Genomic DNA, 18340 nt, shown 5'->3' on the forward strand with positions numbered 1-18340 from the left:
GGTAAGTGAAAGAATCATGCCTCCAGTCTACAATGAAGTCTTCCTCCATTTCATCTGCATGCATAATCTAGTCACCACCTCTCAAGGCAGGTTTGCTCAGCTGGCCTGCACTTTGTGAAGGTTTTTGGAAGGCATGTGGACTAAAGCAAGTTTAGGTAGTTGAGTTCTTTCCACAAAAAGCCCTACCCTGTCTCTATTGAAGTTGAGCTTGCCCTTTCCACACAAAGCTGGCTTCCAGAAGATCCACATCAGCTATTAAGCTAAAGAGATACTAGCAGAACCTGCAGCATTACCAGTTTGTGGGGTGAAGCACCCATTTCACAATCCAGACAGCTAACATTCCTAACAGTTAGTATAAAGAATGAAGTTACGTATATTTGCATCCTACAGACTACTTCCCAGATGAATCAGACTGCAGGGCAAATATATTTTTCAAACAGAATAGTCAACAAGAATAATGTTAACAACAGAAAGGACAAGGTTTGCCCTCATTTACGCCTTTGCAACCTCAGTGGTATTTGTATGGGTTGAACAGAGCAGAATTTGGGCCATAGGCTGAACACACTGTTGTTATATTTGTTCATATGAAGGCCTTTTCTTGCACTTACAGCATTCCACAGAGCCAGTTCCACTGTTAGCTTGAAACAAAAGTTCATTTAATATGCAAAGTCATTTCTCAGACAGACAATTACTAGTGTACTTCAAAGCATTATCAAAGAACTAAAAGCAATTTGGTTAAGGCTTTACATAGCTTTTCAAGTTTCAACTGACATGTAGTTCATAGCACTGGTATAAAAGATACTGCTTCTGAAGTCGTAATAAGCCTGCATTTATAATTCAGTTTGAAGAAACGTTTCTGGAGTAAGAATTACCCAACTTGAAAAATTAAAAAAGAGGTTCCCCACTTGCCCAAAGACTTCAAATATACACACATTGTGAATTAGAGATCATCTACATGCCACAGACATTCAGACATCTAATAAGGGATCCTAATCAGGGCTAACCAGAGTACCTCTCATAAGCAACCACTATCAAGTGATGGTTCCCCAAGGCTACCATCACTTTAACTTGTTGTCAACTCAACTCTTTAAGAGGTGGGAAAAAACCCGCACAGGACAGAAATAAAATATAAACATTCAAGAAAATACATATTTGAGAACTGAGACTATTCTCCAAGCTGGGGTCACTGTTTTTGAACACATGATTGGGTATGTTTTGGTTGAAAATATTATGAAGTTATTTTATATGTTATACATTTTAGATAAGCAAGATGGATGACCAATTTTTATTGCCATATAAGAAGTGTTTCTAGTCTCAAAGTTATTTAATGCCATTCTTAGCAATATCTTTTAGAAAAAGAACATATAGACAAGGTAAGAGCCTCCCACCCTTTTTAATGGAAGATAAATCTATAGCAGAGAAAGAAAGGAGCCTTTTGCCATAAGTGCTTGATAAGTGAAATTAAGTGGGCTCCACCAACACTAGTCAGTTTTGTTCAGAAGATACCTATTGGTAAAGTCACTTATATACAGGGTAGGTGCTACTCTCTCGGCAGCTACCAGCCTGACCCCAAGTGAGAGGAAGGAAAGAGGGAAGAGAAATGGTTTTGGATCACTGTTACAATTTACCCAGCGGGTATCTCACAAGATAGTCTCTCACTAAGGATTAATATCAACCTTAACGTTTATCCTTTTGGACAGCTCCAGTTCATTTTTTTCCATTTCAATTAAGGACTATTATACATTCCTACTCTCCAAAAATTAAAGAAAAAAGTATTTTAAAAATTATAACAGATGACAATTGGCTTGTTAGCCACAAGCATCTATTAATTGCAAGTCAACGACCAGCAGAGTGATGCTTCCTTATGGGATTGTTTTACACTTTGGGCTCAAGCAATATGGTAGCACTCATCACTGTGAAAATTGTCTCTTACTGATCTTTGGTCTTGCTAAGATATTGCCAAATGTCCCTTTTACTGCTTTAAAGAAAAAGGCACCAATAATTTAGGCCCCAAATACAGGTCCTGTAAAAATCCTGTCAGACCTAATGGAAATGTTAAGATTATTAAATTATACTATTAGATTTTAAAGACAGTCCGCTGCAAAGTTTGCAGTTCAAACAGCAGGCCATTATGCTAATGCATGGTAAACTGAATATGCAATTGACTACAATCTATCAATAAACAGACTAGCAAGCTTCACTTTCATTCGTAGAAAGAGGTTAGAAAAACAGAAGTTAAACCCAGACAGAGGAAGAGTGTAGGAAGAAAAACAGGTTAAAATCCTTCCACTCTTAAAAAAAAAAAAAAAAAAAAAAAGTTTGTGTCATTAGAAACATTGGTAATTGTGTTAGGCAAAAAGAAAATCTGACAGTGATCCTTTAGGTGCACATATATATACACTAAGTGATGCTCTGATCACTAGTCTGAAGCTTTAACCAGATTTGAACTTTCCCATAGTTTTGTGGCAAGGGGAAGGAGGTTTTCATTCAGCCCATTACAGACATGGAAGGCCCAATTCTGCTCTCACTTACACTGGTGAGAGTTGACAGTAAACTCATTGAGATCAGAATTATAACAGTGAAAGATAAGGATAAGGCCTGGATGCTAGCAGCAAAGTTTGGAGGAAGTTGAACTTCAGATCCAAAGTTTGGCAGCATTTAGACTCCATCTCTCTATTCCACATCCATCTGGTTTTGTTTCTGGAACCTGATATGCACAGCCAGCATGACAAAGCCAGTGAGGATGCAGGCGGAGCCAAAGACCAGGTAGACAATGCCCAGGAAGGGGTTCTTGCCACCCATCCAAGAAACAGTGCTGAAGATGACCTTCTTGGTGCCCTGGAAGGAGAGGACAGGGTAGTTGTAGGTGATGTCGAGGCGGTAGGTGCCTTGGGGCAAGCCAGAGGAGAAGTTGCCCTCACGCACGCGGCGGTAGAGCTTGCGGAAGGTAGGCAGAGCAGCGGTGCGCATCCACACGATGAAGTCCTCGTTGATGAAGCCGGTATTGTTGGTGTTGCCCATATCCAGCATGTAGGCAGCATGGGGCCAGTTGGGGGGCTTGGTTGTGCCCTTGAAGGCGGCCTCCAGGCTGCCATTGACGAGTTCGGGGTTGCTGAACTTGATGTTGGAGTCGGTCCACCAGGAGATGCCTCGGTTGTCCAGGGGCACGGGGTAGAAGGTGCCGTTGGCCAGGTGGTAGAGGGCGAAGGTGTCATTGAAGAGGCTGTTGGCGATGGCCCCGCAGGGGGCGATGGGGATGCCCTGGGGGTCCGTGCGGAAGGGGCTGCACTCCGTGGCTGGGTTGCTCAGCCCCGAGGCGTCCCCGCTGAGCTGCCGGTCGTCGCGGGAGACGCCGTAGCGCCGGTGGTTCTGGTAGTAGTTGGAGAGCTGGTAGTAGAGGCACACGGGCCCCGGGAAGCGCTCGGGCAGCTCGAAGCGCAGCGAGCAGGTGCAGCCCCCGGCCCCGGCCAGGCTGGCGTTGGCGCAGCGGGAGCAGTTGTGGCCGCTGCCCGGCGCCCCGGTGTAGTCGAGCTCCAGCTCGCGGATGGTGTCCGAGGAGAAGTGCAGCCCCAGCCCCAGCGCCAGGCAGGCCAGGCCCACGCAGAAGAAGAGCGGCAGCGCGGTGCCCGCCGACAGCAGCGGCTGCCAGGCCGGGAGGCGCTGCTGCGTGAAGGCCGTGTTGTCCGGCTTGTTCCGGGCGGCCGGCTCCGCGCAGGGCGAGGCGGCGGCCATGGTGCCCGCGCTCCGCTGCAGCGCACCTCCGGCCCGGCTCCCCGCTCCGCCCCGGCCAGGTAAGGGGCGGTGCCGCCAGCCCGGCATCCGGCCCCGCCCGGCCAAGGGCCCCACGCAGCCCGGCTCCCCCGACACCGCCTTCCTCACCCCTTCCCTGGCATCGCCGGCTGCCCCCCAGCCAGCAGGGCCATAGGCAGCCCTGGGGAGAGCTCGGCCCCTGGCACCGCCTCCAGGTAGGGCCCCGTACAACCCCAGAGAGAGCCCCGTTCCCCGTCATTGACCCCACTACCGGGCAGGGCCCTACACAACCCCAGAGAGAGCCCCGTTCCCCGTCATTGCCCCCACCACCGGGCAGGGCCCCATACAGCCCCGTTCCCTGTCATTGCCCCCACTACCGGGCAGGGCCCCATACAACCCCAGAGAGAGCCCCGTTCCCCGTCATTGCCCCCCACCATCGGGCAGGGCATCGTACAGCCCTGATCTCTAGCACTGCCCCCCAGGTAGGGCCCCGTACAACCCCAGAGAGAGCGCCGTTCCCTGTCATTGCCCCCACCACCGGGCAGGGCCCTATACAACCCCAGAGAGAGCCCCGTTCCCCGTCATTGACCCCACTACCGGGCAGGGCCCTATACAACCCCAGAGAGAGCCCCGTTCCCCGTCATTGACCCCACTACCGGGCAGGGCCCTACACAACCCCAGAGAGAGCCCCGTTCCCCGTCATTGCCCCCACCATCGGGCAGGGCCCTACACAACCCCAGAGAGAGCCCCGTTGCCTGTCATTGACCCCACTACCGGGCAGGGCCCTACACAACCCCAGAGAGAGCCCCGTTCCCCGTCATTGCCCCCACCATCGGGCAGGGCATCATACAGCCCTGATCTCTAGCACTGCCCCCCAGGTAGGGCCCCGTACAACCCCAGAGAGAGCGCCGTTCCTGTCATTGACCCCACTACCGGGCAGCGCCCCATACAACCCCAGAGAGAGCCCCGTTCCCTGTCATTGACCCCACCACCAGGCAGCGCTCCATACAACCCCAGAGAGAGCCCCGTTCCCTGTCATTGACCCCACCACCGGGCAGCGCCCCATACAACCCCAGAGAGAGCCCCGTTCCCTGTCATTGACCCCACTACCGGGCAGGGCCCTGTACAACCCCAGAGAGAGCCCCGTTCCCTGTCATTGACCCCACTACCGGGCAGGGCCCTACACAACCCCAGAGAGAGCCCCGTTCCCTGTCATTGACCCCACCACCGGGCAGCGCCCCATACAACCCCAGAGAGAGCCCCGTTCCCTGTCATTGACCCAACTACCGGGCAGGGCCCTGTACAACCCCAGAGAGAGCCCCGTTCCCTGTCATTGACCCCACTACCGGGCAGGGCCCTACACAACCCCAGAGAGAGCCCCGTTCCCTGTCATTGCCCCCACCACCGGGCAGGGCCCTATACAGCCCTGATCTCTGGCACTGCCCCCCAGGTAGGGCCCCTTACAACCCCAGAGAGAGCCCCGTTCCCTGTCATTTCCCCCCCCACCAGGTAGGGCCCCGTACAGCCCTAGAGAGATCCCCGTTCTCTGTCATTGCCCCCACCACCGGGCAGGGCCCCGTACAGCCCCGTTTCCCGTCATTGACCCCACTACCGGGCAGGGCCCCATACAGCCCTGATCTCTGGCACTGCCCCCCAGCCAGCAGGGCCATAGGCAGCCCTGGGGAGAGCTCGGCCGCTGGCACCGCCTCCAGGTAGGGCCCCGTACAACCCCAGAGAGAGCCCCGTCCCCCGTCATTTACCCCACCACCGGGTAGGGCCCTATACAACCCTAGAGAGAGCCCCGTTCCCCGTCATTGACCCCACCACTGGGCAGGGCCCCATACAACCCCAGAGAGCGCCCCGTTCCCTATCATTGCCCCCACCACCGGGCAGAGCCCCATACAACCCCAGAGAGCGCCCCGTTCCCTGTCATTTCCCCCACCACTGGGCAGGGCTCCGTACAAACCCAGAGAGAGCCCCGTTAACCGTCATTGCCCCCACCACCGGGCAGGGCCCCGTACAGCCCTGATCTCTGGTGCTGCCCCCCAGGTAGGGCCCCATACAACCCCAGAGAGAGCCCCGTTCCCCGTCATTTACCCCACCACCGGGCAGGGCCCTATACAACCCTAGAGAGAGCCCCGTTCCCCGTTATTGACCCCTCACTGGGCAGGGCCCCATACAACCCCAGAGAGCGCCCCGTTCCCTGTCATTTCCCCCACCACTGGGCAGGGCTCCGTACAAACCCAGAGAGAGCCCGTTAACCGTCATTGCCCCCACCACTGGGCAGGGCCCCGTACAGCCCTGATCTCTGGTGCTGCCCCCCAGGTAGGGCCCCATACAACCCCAGAGAGAGCCCCGCTCCCTGTCATTGCCCCCACCACCAGGCAGGGCAGGGCCCCATACAACCCCAGAGAGCGCCCCGTTCCCTGTCATTTCCCCCACCACTGGGCAGGGCTCCGTCCAAACCCAGAGAGAGCCCGTTAACCGTCATTGCCCCCACCACTGGGCAGGGCCCCGTACAGCCCTGATCTCTGGTGCTGCCCCCCAGGTAGGGCCCCATACAACCCCAGAGAGAGCCCCGCTCCCTGTCATTCCCCCCACCACCAGGCAGGGCCCTGTACAACCCTAGAGAGAGCCCCGTTCCCTGTCATTGCCCCCACCACCGGGCAGGGCCCCATACAACCCTAGAGAGAGCCCCGTTCCCTGTCACTGCCCCCACCACTGGGCAGGGCCCCATACAACCCCAGAGAGAGCCCTGTTCCCCGTCATTGCCCCCACCGCCTGGCAGGGCCCCATACAGCCCTGATTTCTGGCACTGCCCCCCAGGTAGGACCCCATACAACCCCAGAGAGAGCCCCGTTCCCTGTCATTGCCCCCACCACTGGGCAGGGCCCTGTTCAGCCCCGTTCCCCATCATTGACCCCACCACCGGGCAGGGCCCCATATAACCCCAGAGACAGCCCCGTTCCCCATCATTGACCCCACCACCAGGCAGAGCCCCATACAGCCCTGAGCTCTGGCACTGCCCCCCAGGTAGGACCCCATACAACCCCAGAGAGAGCCCCCTTCCCTGTCATTGCCTCCACCACCAGGTAGAGCCCCATACAACTCCAGAGAGAGCCCCGTTCCCTGTCATTGCCCCCGCCACCAGGCAGGGTCCCGTACTGCCCTGGGAGAGCCCAGCTCTCTGGCATCGTTCCCCCAGGAAGGGTCCCATACAGCCCAGGGAGAGCCCGGCATAGCCGCCCTTTGCCCCATTCCCAGGCTGGGTCCCATACAACCCAGGGAGAGCCCGGATATCAGCATCATTCCCCTGAGCATGGTACCATACAGCCTAGGGAGAGCTCTATTGCCTAGTCCCCATCCCCCAGACAGAGTCCGGGGAGAGCTAAGCTCTTCGACAGTGTCCCTCCCCCTTGGCAGAGTCCCATACAGCCCAGAGAGAGCCCGGCTCTCTGGAATAGCCACCCCCCAAACTCCTCCGAGCAGGGTCCGGACAGGCCAGGGGAGAGCTCACCTCTTCGACAACACTCCCCACAGCAGCCCAGCTCTCAAGCAGACATACACGCCCCACAGGGCAGGGTCTCAGAGAGCCCCAGGGAGAGCTTGGTCCCAGCATCCTGCCCAGCCAAACTTCTTCTTGTGAATGATGAGCAAACCTGTACCCACTTTAATTTGATTAATAACACCAGGAAATCGAATGCAACCACAAATCAGTGTTATCAACACACTTAGCCCACCCTGCATCTATTTCTCCTGGGGGAATTCTGCGCCACTGTGCATGTGCAGAATTGATGTCTCTCGCAGATTTCTTTGCTTCCCCGCAGAAAAATGACTTTTTGACAGGGAAGCAAAGGGAAGCCACAAGAGCGGTCATGCGACCCTCCCCAGCAGTATGTTTTGGGTGCCCAGGGCAGCGGGCAGAGCGGTAAATCACTGTGGGGCAGGAGGTGGGACTGGGGAAGACCTGGAGGGTGGCTCCTACTCTGTGCTGGGCTCAGCTGCTAGTCCCAGCTGGGCTGGGGAGCATGGGACTTCCTCTTCCCTTGCACGGCATCTGGGACCGGGTCAGACACACCTCAGATTTCTCCCCCAGCTACGGGAAGCTCTGCAAACTCTTTCTCACCCCCCGACACACTTCCTGCAACCATCGCTCCTCAGCTGCAGGGGGAAAGATCTCAGTACAGGGAGCTGCTCCCCCGTCTGCCCAACCCTCATACATCCAGACTCCCTCATACCCAGACTCTCCTGCTGAGCCTCACTCCCCCACACACTCAGAACCCCCGCTCGATGAGCCCCACTGGACCTGGACTACCCCAACGAGCCACCCACACATGGATCACCACCCCGCCGAGCCCCAGCCAGCTGCACCTGGATCTCCCCTCCCACTACGCCCTGCTCCCCCAGCATCTGGACCCCTGACTGAGCCCCCCACACCCAGGCCCATCCTGCTGAGCCCCAAGCACCTTCATCTGGACCCCGCTGCAGAGTACCATTATCATTGCACCCAGAACCCCCCAACAAGCCCCTGTGTATCCAGATCCCCCCGCACCCGGATCCCCCACTGAGCCGCCCGCACCCAGATTGCCCGACACAGAACCATCTCAACCCACACCTGTATCCCTGCATACGAAGCCCCTTCACACTTGGATCTTGCCGGGCTGAGCCTGCCTATCCACACCTGGTGCATCTGGCACAGAGGGGCAGGGCCTTTGGGTGTTTCTGGGGCAGGCCCAGTCCTTGCGTTATGTCAGAGTTGGGTGCTGCCTCACTGCTGAGTCTGTGTCCCGGGAGGGAGCAGCACAGTGATCTCCCACCTCTTTGCAGCTAGTGGCCTGTGCTCCCCAATGCCATGCTGGAACCTTCACATTTATTTGACAAATACAATTTGCAGAATTTTGCAAAATTTTAAAATATTGTGTGCAGAATTTTTATTATTTTGGTGCAAAATTTTTAATTTTTTGGCGCCAAATGCCTTCAGGACTAAATCTATACACACACTGCAGCCCAGTTCTGCAGGCCATCCACACTCACCCCGGCCTAGCTAAGCAGTCATCTCTGCACAGAACATAAGATACACACACACACACAACCCAGACCAGCCCTGCAGACCTTCTGTACACACACATATGCAGTCCTGCAGTGTATCTACAAACATGCAGAGTCCTGCAGGATACGTATATACACACAAATGAATAGAGCCCATCCTGATGCAGTATCTACACATAGCCAGCAAAGCATCTACATGCAGAGTACATATTAAATGTAAACAGCCTAATGCAGAATCTAAACACACGCAATTCAGCCTAGCACAATATACACAAATACATATACACCCAGCAGGGCATCTGGTCAGCCCAGCACAGTATCTATGCATACACACACAACATATAGCAAACTGACTATAAATAGTCCAGCCCAGAATCTATACACACTCCCCAGCACAGCATGGTAGGACAGCCCAGCTCACTATCTGCAAACGTAGCACAGCCTGCTGCCTTGATACTTAGGTCATTCAAACTCAAATATTGATTATCCAGGGCTGACTTTATGCAAGGCTCAAAAAAGGTGTTTTTCAGGTTTGGGCACTACTCTCTGAGAATGCACTACTCATATTGCAAACAGTTCAGGGGAATTCCACAAATAGCTAGGTAAGGAACCCTGATAGAAACACAATTCCAGTATTTTAACACCTTAACAACTAACGATGTCAAAGGCATTGTATGTTTTTTTGTTAATTAGAAACATTAGGCATGTTTGTTTCTAAAATTACCAACATTCAACCAGGAGAATATGAGGCATGGCTGGCAATCGATAAAATTAGACTGCTACTACTAGTTTCCAAATCTGGAAAAATAGCTTAATTTTTTACTGAGGGAGCTATTGTTTCAGTGATGTTATTGTATACAAAAGAAATGTTTTTCTCTACCCGCAAGCAGGGCTGTTCAGGGTGAAAAAACATGCTTAATAGAAATGCATTCTTACATTCCACTTTTTCACAGCTAGGAATGTTTCACCTGCTGAGTGGGAAAAAAGGTTTAAACAAATTAGATGCCGGCACTCCCAGCTTCATACAATTAACTTCTGGGACTCACCAGTTACCACCAAACACTATAGTTACGATCAAATCAAATAATAAGGTTACAAAGCATTTCCAATTTATAGTACAGATGGAACCTTAACCGTATTCTATAAGGGTGTAAAGCTTGGACATATCCTAGTTAACACCTCATCAGGACACGTGAGCACAGGAACTAGCAGTGGGCCTAATGTCTGTTCAAGCATGTGGGTGCAGTTTAGCAGCACCAAATACTCATAGGGACTTATGTGCAAGTAATTCACATACCTGTTATCCATGGGGGATATTGATCATGGCATCTGGTAGTATGTTTAGAATTGGGGTGGGGGGGGAGGGAGAGGGGAGTGGATGGGGAGGCAGCTGGCAATATGCCTGGTGCCTATGTGCAGCAGCTTGCCGTGTGACTTATGTCTATTAGAAAGTTAAGGTGGTCTCTGACATGCACATTATGGGCCCTAATTGTACTAGTGAGTACTGCATTCACACATCCTGGTGGGCACTAGAAGCTGTCACTTAAGATGCATTTTGCTGTTTCAGTGGTTACCAAATCACTCGTATAATTTTTAAAGATTTGTTTTATTTTTTTCCAGAGTTTATCACCAAATTTTGGGAGAAGTGGAGGGCATGTCTGTATATGTCATTCCCAGGAATAGCTAAACCCCTGTGTTTTCCCATATTGACTAATCTTGCAGTACAAAGAAGGAATTTAGTAGAACACGCTTCATGAAATAACAGTAATCATGTTCCAGTGTTACTTCCTACTAACAAAATAGCAGGGCAAAGTCCAGATCCTGTGACTTCCTCTTACTCCCATATAGTTCACTCAATTCAAATACTTGGTTTTTTGGTTTTGTTTTTTTAAGGAAAATTAGTGTACGTGTGAAAAGAAGGAGTTGTTGTAAGAGCCCAGTTCAATTCTCTAGTTAAAAGTCTGTCTGTGTTTTTGCTGCTGACCTCTGTGTTTAAGTGGTTATAACTGGGCTCTAAAAGTCAGTCTGGGACGAAAGCTAGAATACAAAGACTTGCCCTGGAAAGACAATTGCACTACTTACTGTTTATAGCAGTATTGTACAGTATTAAAAATAAATAGTCTGGCTATTTTTGAATTATAGGATAGAACGCTCTTATAAATGTGTTGTGTTTTCAAATAAAAATCCATTAAATTCACTGCTGTGCGGAGAGCCACCATAAGGAAAAAGAAAGGCACTGTGTCTTAGTGGGTAGAGCAGTGGCCTGGGATTCAGGACCTTGATTCTATTCCTGGTTTGCCTGTGGGTAACCTGGGCAAGTCATTTCACCTCTAAGTGCCTCCGTTTCCCTATTTTTAAAATGGGGATAATGATACTTACCTCCTTTGTAAAGCGCTTTGAGTTCTACTATTGAAAAGTGTTATATAAGTCGTGGGTAGTATTGCCACTTGCATCCCATTTACAGGTGGTATTGCCAATCCCAGCTATTCAAAAATCTGTCCCCAAAATAATCTTGAGATTGGTTTAAAAATCATGAGACTGTAAAAAAAGTAAATAAATTTTGGGTTCTTTTTAGGTACCTTCTCATTTCTGAGCCTTTAAGGTATGCGTGTGCTTTACATTTTCAGGCTTTTTACATTATTTTTTCCTAAATGAAAGCTGAGATTCTCATATAATCTCCTGATTCCAGAAGCTGGGGCTTTAAAAAACACACCAAATATTGCACAACTCAAGATAAAGTTGAAAGAGCAGGCAATGCTGCATAACCCTTATGCTGCCCTCTGCACAGGGCTGAATTTCTTTTTAAGCAGACCTTTGCCAGACTAAAAGAGGACTTGCTTGGGAAACGAATGTGCTGTCGTTTGGCCAATATCTTTTCACCTTCCTCATACAAAATGCCCTTTAGCCACAACAGAAATGTGGAGACTTGTATTTTTTTCCTACAGAGAGCAGTGGCAACTGTCAGGAAGACTGATAGCAAGGTGAAACCGCCTTCCTGTTCATCCCAAGTAGTTGAATCTTTTTTGCAGAGTAGAGGAGGAAGTCATGATCTCCTTGGAATGCTGCATTTAACTCCTGTCTGGTAGGTACCAATTGCTAAATTCCCAGAGGCTTAGTTCAACAGAACTTGATTCTAATGGAGTGAAGTTCATTATAAGCAGAGAGTAGCTTCACTATAAGAGTGAAAGTCCAGTGAAATATACTGACGAAATTAAGGACTTTCACTCCACTTTCATATAAGCAAATGCCCTACAAGTGGGCAATTACAAATGTTCCACATTACAAACATTTTAAAAAGGAAGCCAAAAACAATTTGCTGTGTTCAGATGCCTTTTTGTAGCTCAAACCCTAGCTTTGATTTCATACATTTCTTCCTTATTCTGAGATTTAAAAAAACAACAGGGAAGGGGGTTTCAAAGTACAGAAGACATTAAAAATCCAGCAGAGGCTTCCTGAGAAGGCATTTGATAGACAAAGTGGCGGGAAAGGGGAGAAGGGATGAGGTGGAGAGGAGAAGAAAGATAGAGACTGAGTGTGAAACAAAACGAACAGAGAGTAAGGAGCCAGGGATGGAGAATCAAACAGATGAGGAGACAGGAGAGGAGGAGAAACAGAAAGGCAAGGAAATGAGAGGATGGTAGGAGAAGGAAAGAAACACAATGAGGAAGAGAAAGAAGACAGAGGAGAGGATGAAAGTAGAAAGAGAAAACACAAATTATTATTATTTTATTATTTATGTTATAATAATGCCTAGAGACTCCTGCCAAGATCAGGGCCCCTATGTGCTAAGTGCTATACATACACATAGTGAGAAACAGTCCCTATCCCAAAGAGCTTACAGTTAGGAAACAGGGACACAAAGCAATTCAGCGGCAGAACTGGGAAGACAACCTGATAGAATGGATAGATTTCAAGCACTCATTTAAATCACTGATTTTAATCATGATTTAAATCAACAAGCAGGGAACCTGGATTTAAATCAATTATTTTTAGAGTGTTATGCATTTCTCATTTTCAGTTATTTTCCTAAAAAATAAAGGCTGATTCTCATTGGTTGGTAACTGTTAATACATGCTGATTTTCACAAAATATAGCCTTTACACTAAATGTGGTGCTTCTTTTTGCTAACCAGAAGGATACACTGTCTGTCCACATTTCTTTAAGCAAAGATATACCTTGACTTACATTTACTTATTTAGGGAGTGTCACTATATGTGAAAGAAAATGTAGAATCAAATGAAATAAAAATCTTAAATGAATCCACATGTTCCATAGAATCTCTATGGATAGTAATTCCATGTTCTAATAAGAATATAACAGTAGGGATCTATTATTGACCACCTGACCAGGACAGTGATAGTGACGATGAAATGCTAAGGGAGATTAGAAAGGCTATCAAAATAAAGAACTCGATAATAGTGGGGGATTTCAATTATCCCCATATTGACTGGGTACATGTCACCTCAGGACGAAATGCAGAGACAAAATTTCTCGATACTTTAAATCACTGTTTCTTGGAGCAGCTGGTACAGGAACCCACAAGGGGAGAGGAATTCTCGATTTAGTCTTGAGTGGAGCGCAGGATCTGGTCCAAGAGATAACTATAACAGGACCGCTTGGAAATAGTGACCATAATATAATAACATTTAACATTCCTGTGGTGGGAAGAACACCTCAACAGCCCAACACTGTGGCATTTAATTTCAGAAAGGGGAACATGCAAAAATGAGGAGGTTAGTTAAACAGAAATTAAAAGGTACAGTGACTAGAGTGAAATCCCTGCAAGCTGCATGGATACTCTTCAAAGACACCATAATAGAGGCCCAACTTAAATGTATACCCCAAATTAAAAAACACAGTAAAAGAACTAAAAAAGAGCCACCGTGGCTTAACAACCATGTAAAAGAAGCAGTGAGAAATAAAAAGGCATCTTTTAAAAAGTGGAAGTCAAATCCTAGTGAGGTAAATAGAAAGGAGCATAAACACTGCCAAATTAAGTGTAAAAATGTAATAAATGCCAAAAAGGAGTTTGAAAAACAGTTAGCCAAAAACTCCAAAGGTAATAACAAAATGTTTTTTAAGTACATCAGAAGCAGGAAGCCTGCTAAACAACCAGTGGGGCCCCTGGACGATCGAGATACAAAAGGAGCACTTAAAGATGATAAAGTCATTGTGGAGAAACTAAATGAATTCTTTGCTTCAGTCTTCACGGCCAAGAATGTTAGGGAGATTCCCAAACCTGAGCCATCCTTTGTAGGTGATAACTCTGAGGAATTGTCACAGATTGAAGTGTCACTAGAGGAGGTTTTGGAATTAATTGATAAACTTAACAGTAACAAGTCACCGGGACCAGATGGCATTCACCCAAGAGTTCTGAAAGAACTCAAATGTGAAATTGTGGAACTATTAACTATGGTTTGTAACCTGTCCTTTAAATCGGCTTCTGTACCCATTGACTGGAAGATAGCTAATGTAACGCCAATATTTAAAAAGAGCTCTAGAGGTGATCCCGGCAATTACAAACCGGGAAGTCTAATGTCAGTACCGGGCAAATCAGTTGAAACAATAGTAAAGAATAAAATTGTCAGACACATAGAAGAACATAACTTGTTGGGCAAAAATCAACATGGTTTCTGTAAAAGGGAAATCATGTCTTACTAATCTATTAGAGTTCTTTGAAGGGGTCAACAAACGTGGACAAGGGGGATCCAGTGGACATAGTATATTTAGATTTCCAGAAAGCCTTTGACAAGGTCCCTCATCAAAGGCTCTTACGTAAATTAAGTTGTCATGGGATAAGAGGGAAGATCCTTTCATGGATTGAGAACTGGTTAAAAGACAGGGAACAAAGGGTAGGAATAAATGGTAAATTTTCAGAATGGAGAGGGGTAACTAGTGGTGTTCCCCAAGGGTCAGTTCTAGGACCAATCCTATTCAACTTATTCATAAATGATCTGGAGAAAGGGGTAAACAGTGAGGTGGCAAAGTTTGCAGATGATACTAAACTGCTCAAGATAGTTGAGACCAAAGCAGACTGTGAAGAACTTCAAAAAGATCTCACAAAACTAAGTGATTGGGCAACAAAATGGCAAATGAAATGTAATGTGGATATATGTAAAGTAATGCACACTGGAAAAAATAACCCCAACTATACATACAATATGATGGGGGCTAATTTAGCTACAACTAATCAGGAAAGAGATCTTGGAGTCATCGTGGATAGTTCTCTGAAGATGTCCACACAGTGTGCAGTGGCAGTCAAAAAAGCAAACAGGATGTTAGGAATCATTAAAAAAGGGATAGAGAATAAGACGGAGAACATCTTATTGCCCTTATATAAATCCATGGTACGCCCACATCTTGAAAACTGCGTACAGACGTGGTCTTCTCATCTCAAAAAAGAGATACTGGCATTAGAAAAAGTTCAGAAAAGGGCAACTAAAATGATTAGGGGTTTGGAACGGGTCCCATATGAGGAGAGATTAAAGAGGCTAGGACTTTTCAGCTTGGAAAAGAGGAGACTAAGAGGGGATATGATAGAGGTATATAAAATCATGAGTGGTGTGGAGAAAGTGAATAAGAAAAAGTTATTTACTTGTTCCCATAATATAAGAACTAGGGGCCACCAAATGAAATTAATGGGCAACAGGTTTAAAACAAATAAAAGGACGTTCTTCTTCACACAGCACACAGTCAACCCGTGGAACTCCTTGCCTGAGGAGGTTGTGAAGGCTGGACTATCACAGGGTTTAAAAGAGAACTAGATAAATCCATGGAGGTTAAGTCCATTAATGGCTATTAGCCAGGATGGGTAAGGAATGGTGTCCCTAGCCTCTGTTTGTCAGAGGGTGGAGATTGATGGCAGGAGAGAGATCACTTGATCATTACCTGGAGCATGCGTCTGACGAAGTGGGCATTCACCCACAAAAGCTTATGCTCCAATACGTCTGTTAAGCTTAAAGATGCCACAGGACCCTCTGTTGCTTTTTACAGATCCAGACTAACACGGCTACCCCTCTGATACTTGATCATTACCTGTTAGGCTCACTCACTCTGAGGCACCTGGCATTGGCCACTGTCGGTAGACAGGATACTGGGCTGGCTGGACCTTTGGTCTGACCCAGTATTGCCGTTCTTATATTCTTACTCAGATTCTTAATTTTTACATTTTTATTATGTTAGAAAATTTGTGTCAAGCGCTACTTGTAAAAAAATTATCAAAACATATTTTGCATTTAAAACCTACTATTTTATTAAACAGAGGAAGTATTATCTATAGTTAGTAAATTGAAGTGATTGTTTTTGGTCACCACGTCCTTCAAGATTTTAGAATTAGTAGGTTTCATCCTCTCACACCTAGTTTTTATTCATAGATTGGAAGAGGAAAACAGGCCTTTCTGCTTTTTTCACTCCCCATTGGTTTCTTACTTCTGAACGAACTAGTAATTGAACTAAACTACTTGAATACACTGAAATGAAGAAAATGCTCTCTTTCTGAACCTGCAGAAGAGGCTTCCAGAGTTAGAGAGTGAAATTTCTCTTGAACACTATCAGAGAAGAAGTGAATGACCAGTATTGGTCTACTACATTCATGGTACAAAAATTCTTAGAAAATAGGAAATTATATCACTTCCCATCCCATTTCCAAGTTGATGTACAATGTAACTCCAAAACAAAGACTCTCTAAAGGTTTTTGTTAATACACTATGGAGGCATCAGTAGAGACTCCCATAGTTAAGTTTGCATTGGTGAGCAGGGATGTAAGAGGAAGTGAGATTGGTGGGGGAGCTGGGGAAAAGTGATGGTTGAGTTTCAAGAGGCCAACTTGAGGAGAAGAGGAGAGAAGAGGAGCTCTATTTTGACTAACCATCTATTAGTTCTATTAGATAATCTGTGCTTCACCCTGCTTCCCTGAGGGAGAATCAGTTTCCAAATGACATAAGGCTAGTTTTAGGCATTGACCATAGTGAGGGGCATTGCTGAGCTGAAGTACCCCAGGGGGAGCTCCAGAAGGCGGACATAGAGGCAGTGGAGTTGTTTGTACTACACAATGTTGTAGGGTGCAGACTACTGCCTTTTGTCCTGGCCAGCCAGTTTTGCTGGCTGGTGTATATGGGGATGCAGCTATGGCTTAGCCTCCTCCCAACTCTTTTTGCAGTGCCGTGCACTCCCAGAAGACTAAAGAGGGTGCAGCTGCTATATTCTCTTGAACACATGGGCTGGAATTTGGTCTGGGTCTTACATAGGCCATGCAAGGGTGGAAGTCTTCCTGTGCCATCTCCCCCTCATGGCCCCCTCTCCCCCGCACATTCACATAAGGGCCAGGCATAATCTAGCCCTTACTTTGTCATTTTGCCATTATTGGAACCATTTAGCCGTGATTATGCCATAACTGAGTAACCTGATGATTTTGTCCTTCCTCACTCTCTTCCATTGTTTGTTACACTTGTCGCATCTAAAACTAGATAGCAAGCTCTTTGGAGAAGGGACTGTGGTGGGGAGGGGTGTCTTTGTTCTTTAAAGCATCTAGCATGGATGCTGTATAAATTATAATGAGACCACCTTCAGCCTCCAGTAGTCTAAGAGGAGTTCCCTGCATTTATTCAGGTTTATTCAAATTATGTATTGGGTACTATATATTAAGAAGACTCCATAGTTCTAAAAAGCTAGGTAATGCATCTAATAAATAATTCATGGTGTTATTAATTACACTATTAGAGTTGACTAGCACTGTCATTCTCCAGAAACTGCCTAAAGGCCAGGCGGCTTTTCCTTTAATCATCTAATTAGTGAGAGGATGACAAGCCAAAGCTATTTTCTAACATCACAGCGTGTGGGTGTTTGTTGGGAATGAGGAAATGCTTTCCTGGAAAAATAAATGGGATGCCTTAGTTCAAATGTGGACGACCATCCTAAATGGACATCAGAATTCTGCATTTAGACATTTAAAACAACACCTCATGAGTATTTTTGTGCCTACCTGGTATCCAGTCATTTAAATTAATATGGTCACATGGGTATAACTGAGGACAGAAATGTATACATATAAATTACAATACCCATTCAATATAAAAAAATACAACATTCAATACCCATTACATTTCCATACATTAATCTCCACTGCCTGGCACCAGATGAGAATGGTAGCATTTTACACCCACTTTGCACAGGTACAAATGACTCCACAATGGGCAAGACAACAGCAAATCAGGCCCTAACTCTTCATCAAAGCCAGTCAGGTTCAGATGCTCAACTGGAATAACAAGCTTGACACTTCAAAGAAGAATTCATGTGATCACTTCTGCACTTCTCACAGGTGCTCACTGAACGTCGGTACATCAGAAGCTGTGGTATTTGGGTCATTGCATGTCTCTGCACATAAAATCTTGCCATCCGATACTCTGCGTCATTTTTTCTTATTGTTCATACATGCTCAGATACTCTCTCTGTTACTCTGTGGTCCTCCTTGAATACTGCTCCCATAGAGACACATCAGAACATAATTGTAGTTCAGATACTGTTTTAAGACCAGCTCGCTGTG

General features: G+C 47.4%; 1 protein-coding gene across 1 annotated transcript; it reads right to left on the reverse strand.

Moving 5' to 3' along the window:
* Positions 1-637: 637 nt before the first annotated feature.
* Positions 638-3867, reverse strand: TMEM30B (transmembrane protein 30B). Its single transcript, XM_005306294.4, has one exon. It carries the CDS (start codon positions 3817-3819, stop codon positions 2674-2676), a length of 1146 nt encoding a protein of 381 aa, XP_005306351.2. The 5' UTR covers positions 3820-3867; the 3' UTR covers positions 638-2673.
* Positions 3868-18340: the final 14473 nt, after the last annotated feature.

Source organism: Chrysemys picta, chromosome 14 (genome assembly GCF_011386835.1).
Source record: "Chrysemys picta bellii isolate R12L10 chromosome 14, ASM1138683v2, whole genome shotgun sequence".
Taxonomy (NCBI): Eukaryota; Metazoa; Chordata; order Testudines; family Emydidae; genus Chrysemys; species Chrysemys picta.